The sequence below is a fragment of the Amphiura filiformis genome, chromosome 4 (assembly GCF_039555335.1).
Source record: "Amphiura filiformis chromosome 4, Afil_fr2py, whole genome shotgun sequence".
NCBI lineage: Eukaryota > Metazoa > Echinodermata > Ophiuroidea > Amphilepidida > Amphiuridae > Amphiura > Amphiura filiformis.
In genome coordinates this window covers 35,697,699-35,704,789 of record NC_092631.1, presented here as the reverse complement: position 1 = coordinate 35,704,789, position 7,091 = coordinate 35,697,699, and the positions used below count along the sequence as shown (strand labels likewise).

General features: G+C 36.6%; 1 protein-coding gene across 1 annotated transcript in view; it reads right to left on the bottom strand.

Annotated features, from left to right (window-relative positions):
* Nucleotides 1-1,109: 1,109 nt before the first annotated feature.
* The window catches only part of LOC140150168 (E3 ubiquitin-protein ligase RNF213-like), a 10,162-nt gene continuing 4,180 nt past the window's right edge, over nucleotides 1,110-7,091 (bottom strand). The window contains exons 5-11 of the mRNA XM_072172171.1: nucleotides 6,944-7,069; nucleotides 6,054-6,213; nucleotides 5,551-5,627; nucleotides 4,400-4,532; nucleotides 3,652-3,824; nucleotides 3,007-3,195; nucleotides 1,110-1,251 (exon numbers count right to left, since the gene is read on the bottom strand). Coding sequence (XP_072028272.1) covers nucleotides 1,110-1,251; nucleotides 3,007-3,195; nucleotides 3,652-3,824; nucleotides 4,400-4,532; nucleotides 5,551-5,627; nucleotides 6,054-6,213; nucleotides 6,944-7,069 — 1,000 coding nt within the window. The remainder of the gene's footprint in view (nucleotides 1,252-3,006; nucleotides 3,196-3,651; nucleotides 3,825-4,399; nucleotides 4,533-5,550; nucleotides 5,628-6,053; nucleotides 6,214-6,943; nucleotides 7,070-7,091) is intronic.

The following is a 7,091-nucleotide window of genomic DNA, read 5'->3' as shown; positions in this document are numbered from 1 at the left end:
TCTTACCATATTTTTCCATTCATCATTTCCCTCTGCTTGTCCCATTTCACAGCATATTTGATACACCAGTGAGGCAAGTGTGTCATCATGATAACCAACTATACTATAAATCAACAGAGACACCATCTTACCATATTTTTCCATTCATCATTTCCTCTGCTTGTCCCATCTCACAGCATATTTGATACACCAGTGAGGCAAGTGTGTCATCATGATAACCAACTATACTATAAATCAACAGAGACACCATCTTACCATATTTTTCCATTGATCATTTCCCTCTGCTTGTCCCATTTCACAGCATATTTGATACACCAGTGAGGCAAGTGTGTCATCATGGTAACCAACAATACTATTAATCAACAGAGACACCATCTTACCATATTTTTCCATTCATCATTTCCCTCTGCTTGTCCCATCTCACAGCATATTTGATACACCAGTGAGGCAAGTGTGTCATCATAGTTACCAACTATACTATTAATCAACAGAGACACCATCTTACCATATTTTTCCATTCATCATTTCCCTCTGCTTGTCCCATCTCACAGCATATTTGATATACCAGTGAAGCAAGTGTGTCATCATGGTAACCAACTATACTATTAATCAACAGAGACACCATCTTACCATATTTTTCCATTCATCATTTTCCTCTGCTTGTCCCATCTCACAGCATATTTGATATACCAGTGAAGCAAGTGTGTCATCATGGTAACCAACTATACTATTAATCAACAGAGACACCATCTTACCATATTTTTCCATTCATCATTTCCCTCTGCTTGTCCCATCTCACAGCATATTTGATATACCAGTGAAGCAAGTGTGTCATCATGGTAACCAACAATACTATTAATCAACAGAGACACCATCTTACCATATATTTCCATTCATCATTTCCCGCTGCTTGTCCCATCTCACAGCATATTTGATATACCAGTGAGGCAAGTGTGTCATCATGGTAACCAACTATACTATAAATCAACAGAGACACCATCTTACCATATTTTTCCATTAATCATTTCCCTCTGCTTGTCCCATCTCACAGCATATTTGATATACCAGTGAAGCAAGTGTGTCATCATGGTAACCAACAATACTATTAATCAACAGAGACACCATCTTACCATATATTTCCATTCATCATTTCCCTCTGCTTGTCCCATCTCACAGCATATTTGATATACCAGTGAAGCAAGTGTGTCATCATGGTACCCAACAAAGGCATCTGATATCGCAAATTTGTAGCTGTGAAAAGATAATATATTATCTAAAATAATACCTTTCTCACATTACCATAAATATGTAACACAATAATTTTTACAACTTTATGCTACAATACTATAAGTACAAAACATGGTAAATAATTGCTTTGTTTTTCTCCTGTATTTTTGTTTTTCAAACAACTGCATTACAGTCTTTCAAAGATTGATACCTCACTAGCTATGGATCAAACAACACATTCCAGGAGTAAATTAACCTCTACCTTCTACCAGCTGTGGTTGGTATGCCCATGACTAGTGCAAGTGCCCAATTCATATTTTTTCAGAAATACTGATGAAATGCTGTTGAATGGAGAAAGCTAATATCTTCTACATCCTGTTCACCATGTCTTGTTGAGCCCAGGACCAAAATCATTTAAACAGGGCCACGAGGGCCGGTCTGCATAGGCACTGTGCACACTTATTGCCCAGCCAATTTCTCGATCGACACGATCAATATACTAGCCAACGAGCTTCCAATTGTCACAGTGCATGCGCGAGTGTTGTCAGCGGTAGCCCGACAACAACATCCACATTGACGCCATTTTATTTTCTTCACGGGCTACAATGGACCATAAACAGACTTTCTACTTGACTATGAGACTGTGACCTTTTAAAAATGTTTTTCATAATTACAAAAAAAATCTCTAAAATATTTGTAAAAAATGCGAAATCATTCGCAATATTAACGGCAAAGATATGCTTGTTTTTGTTTACCAATAATTAGGAAATATTCGCGAAATTTTGATACTTATCGGTCATATTTTTGATCAAAAAAATGAATATTATACCGGTTGTGAACCAAACATTTGCGAGCGTGAACGCATGGCCAAGTATATTTACTTCATAGATATAGAAACACTTTAGAATGGAAAATTTGACAAAGTCGTGAATTTTGACCAAAACACGGAAGCATTTTGCGGCCAATATACCTGTTGAATTCAGCAACCCGTGGATAAAGTTCTGTGTAAATGCAGTGCCAATATTGAGCTAAACGTTTATCATGCAGTTTATAACTAAATTAATTTAGTGCTGGCCATGGCACTTCTGATCAAAATATTTTAATACCGTAAATATCAGCCCAGTCCCAGCTTTTCATTTAATTTGTTAGTTTATTTTGGCGAGAAAAGAATCACCCCCTAATTTGATAAATGTATGATTTAATAGAAGTGCTACGAAAGTAAATACAATTTCCACTCTTCCTCGCTGACCTGTTTGTTTTCTTGCTGTATTTATTTATGTTGATAGTTGATGGGCAGTAGCGATGCCAAAGCTCGGATGTGGGGGAGATCTGAACATATCCCTAAAAATTAACATCATAGCTATATAATAATAGTCGAAACTATGACTCTAAATTATAATAACAATGACCTTGTTAACACGGACAAAGGTACTAACGGTGTTGGTCGATCGCGGCACTTGAGAATAGCACTTGACATGTTTGAGGAACTGTGCAATCAATAATTGATTGGACTGTTAATGTAAGCTGTAGGATAGAGGGCAGTGCGAACAAATGTCCCACTCCATCCCTCGTGGGGCATTTTTGTGTATGCCCCAAACAAACTGCTGGTGCACATTAAAAACAGTACATTTGAAACATTCAAGAATCTCCTGAAAGCAATTTTTTTCAGAAGGCATATGAGAGCTATGAGTAGTAATTTTGAGCTACAGTGCCTTAGAACCTTTTATGATTTTGGAGCTATATAAAAGACAATTGATTGAATGCAATACAAGAACTTACTTATCCATCTTGTATGCTGGTAGCACTATAGTTGCAAATTTCTTCACCCATTGTTCTAGTTGTGTTACTATTTCTCTCTGGTCCATAGTCAGCATGGTAGAGGTTGCCAGGAAGTGTTTCTCAAGACGATTGATGAGAGGAGTTGGGAAGCGCTCATACACGACATCTTTGTCAGCTATCACTATGAGTCTGAAACAAAACCACATGGTAATAAGGTATTGGTTTAAAGATGGAAGCCCATACTTTGATCAGCAACAAATTGACAGGCCTCTTGACACTGTGGGACGATATCTCAAGCGAGCTAGTATATCATGAGTGCAACCTAATGGAAGGCAGATATTATCAGAGACCAATAACTCAAGAATGTTACAGACCTACATGTATCAAGATGTGAATGAAACTTTTGATATTCTCAGAGCGATGCAACTATAACTTCTTACAATATTGTTCTGACTTTTGGAAAAAAATAGAAAAATTGATCTACAGATGGACTAACGCAGCCTGCGCCAACACAAAAAATGTAACATTGGTCCTGCAACCATTTTTACATTCAAAATCATATTTTTTTTAAACATTTTAAAATATCATTACATTTGTTGGGCCTGCTTTTTCTGTATATTTCTATTTTATTTCAATATTCTTTACCTGAAATCATTATGCACTCTGCATTTCACTCTGTGCGTCCCTAATCCCAAATCAACATATCTCTGTCCAAATAACTTCACATAGTATTGGTTGAGGGCATCATATAAACTCTCATACAGATTCTCAAGATTGAGAAGGACCACAGTGCGGCCTGTCTCCATGCAGACTTTAATCTTGCTGATGTTTCACATACCTGAAAATGAAAATGACAAATTGTTACTAAATCATGCAAAATGATGAATAATCATAATTTGCAATAGGTAGACTTTACCACAGAAAGGATGAATCATTGTTTGACAAGGGAGATCATAAGCATCTAATGATTTCCTTTCCTATTTATGTATTTATGCATTTATGTATAATTTGACTTAAAATTATTACCAATCTCATCAAATGCAGGTTTAAATGTTCAATGTCATATAAAACAGGGTTTTGAAAAGAATTTAATCATTTCAAGATAATTACATTATTGGTCTGGGTTTACAAGACAAGACCATGATGATTGTACCATAAAAATAAAAATACAAACACAAATACTACACATCTGTCTGGTTTCTTTCCTACCTAAAAGACAGGATATCAGGTGATTGCACAGCAGAATGCATCTACGTTGTAAGATTTTTTCTGGTTGAACATAATTACAAATATCCTTAAATAGCGTCTAAAACTGCTTTCCTTACATTGTTAAACTTCAAACTTTTAGCCAGATAGTTTTGTCACATCATAATTTCTTTATTAGAATTCTTACTTGAGTGTATTCCTGATCATATGGGAAACTGCTGCCAAATATAATGATAGCATCTTGTTGACTCAGTAGTTGTTGACGTAGGATTGGAAGAGCAGCGTAGTTCTCTGTCAATACTAACAAGTAACGACTCTCACTGAAATAAGAAAAAGACAAATATAATGATAGTATCCTGTTGGCTCAGTAGCTGTTGACGTAGGATTGGAAGAGCAGCGTAGTTCTCTGTCAATACTAACAGGTACCGACTCTCACTGAAATAAGAATAAAATATATGTTAACAATTCATTGCATAGCCAAATTTTGACATGTCACGGTTGTTTGATGGTATGTAAAACTGTAGTAATTTCTAAATAAAGGTAAACGCTAATGGCGCTATTTATCTTAAATCTTGAATAGAAAGCAAAATTATACTTCTTTGCTACTCAAATTTGGTACACTCACTGGAGCGCTTTCACTGGGTCAACCGGCGTCTTCAGCAGATGTTATCATGATGTGTAAGGAATAACTCATATTATTTGGCTAATTTAAATTTAAAAATATATTCAAATAGCGCCATCAATTTCCACAGAAACATACAGTTTACAGAATAAAAATTACCACAAAAAAGCAGAAAAGGGTGAATAATTTGATATAGAAAGTAAAATCTATGTTTAAAATAACTAAAACATATGTGTATATTAGGGTGATAGCTGTATTGTCCATAGATTTGAAAATTATGATTTGTTAAAAAAATCAATAAATGATTACGTCAAACAACCATAATATGTTATACCGTAGAATTCCGTCGACAAGCATATATGCCTCTAAACGAGGTATTTTTTGACGAAAGGCAAATACCCTCCACAAACACATTACAATAGATTGGTCTTACAATAATATGGGTATTTGTACAGCAGCACTGTCACTTGAAATGGTATCTGAAGTCTGATTTGTTTTACTTTGATAGCAGTGACGAGTGATAAGGCAACATATGTTGTTTAATTTACTGAAGAGAATTCGCCTTGTTGTTTTACTATAATGTCGCCCATTTTATATGAAACGACAGATGCATGACAGGGGCTAAAAGCAATACATTTATTCTCATTCTTTTAAAGGCATCACCTTTGTATTGATTTGCAGATATACTACCTGCTTAATTGAGATGGCATACTTACCCTTCTCCTGTTGCATGACCTTGAAGACTAGCTTGCAGGAGACCTGCTGGACTACAGTCTAGATCATCAGGAGTGGCCTGAAATTACAATATGTGAAAACAAATTGACTGTGATCTAATACTGAGATATTGTTGTTTTTGAGTTGCAGTTAATTTTCCTTTGAGAACTATTTTGATTGGTTATTGCAAGGGGCCTATATATTGTATTAAGCCAATTAGAGACACCGTAAGAAAACAATGTAATTGGCCTTCCATCTTATACTGACAATAGCTAACTGTTCACTGAGTTGAACATGTAAAGTTAAGACCTATGGGACTAAGTGTGGAACCTTTTTATTATTTACATTTATTTATTTATGATTTCTGTATAGAGGGTAGCCAGTTTAAAATAAGTGCAGAAGCATATTGCTTTTTATATGGGCCCTCTTTGGATGCAATAGGGACAGAATAGAGGACAGTCACAGGTTTCCACCATACTCTTTTTTAAACTGCCTGCAAACCAACCTCAGCTAAAGCTGTCATCTGCATGTACTTTTCAAAATGCCTCATTGGATCTTCAGCACCAAGCAATCCGCCAAAATTGCGCCTAACTGAATGCTCTATCTCCAGGTGAGTTGGACTTCTGTCAGACTTGCTAGAGAAACTGTATACCATTTTGATAAGGCTGCAAATATAAAAGAAGTTAATGGAAAAAAGGTAAAGGTAAAGGAGTCAACCCTACATTTTTTACAGGATGGAGTGCCCATCTCTCTTTTGTTAGCGATTAAGTCAGACTGCTGTTACTGTGGTGAAATCGTCACACCTTCTCCACAGCGAATCTGTTACCTTCCCAGCATTTAAGAATGCCATTATTTATTTATACACTTGGGTGGAGAGGAGTAATTGAGATAAAAAGCCTTACTCAAGGGCACAACATGATTGTGTTGCCGGGGCTTGAACCTGCAACCTTCTGATTATGAGTCAGTGCCTGTTTGCTCCACGGTGATATGACCAGGGACTAAAAGAAGCCATCTGGGTGCGGGCAGAACAACCGCCCCTCAACCATGGTGGAGGACTCGGAAACAATCTTTCACACACCCAGGACAGAACAATCAGAGGTCTACCTCGCTAAATGACATAATAGGTGACGCCATCAGGAATCAAGGTGTTACACATCACAACCCAGCTGAAGGTCAGTGGTACTGACCGCAATGTTGGTTGCTCCAAGGTATGTTGGAAAAATCTGGTTGACTAGATTGAATTTAATCTCTCATTTTACGATTCCCAGGTGATTGAAAGTATTCACAACTCTCTTCTGATTCTTGTACAATGAGAGGTAAGCCTTTGCTAATGATGGAATCAATGGTTCTATCAAACCTCACTCCAAGGACCTTATATCACATGTATTTACTTACCTGTAGTAGTCACGTAGACCAAAGAATTCTCTCTTCTGATTCTTGTACAATGAGAGGTATGCCTTTGCTAATGATGGTATCAATGGTTCTATCAGGTCTTGCACAGGGTCCCCAGCACAAATACCCCTACCAAATCAAAACAAATAAA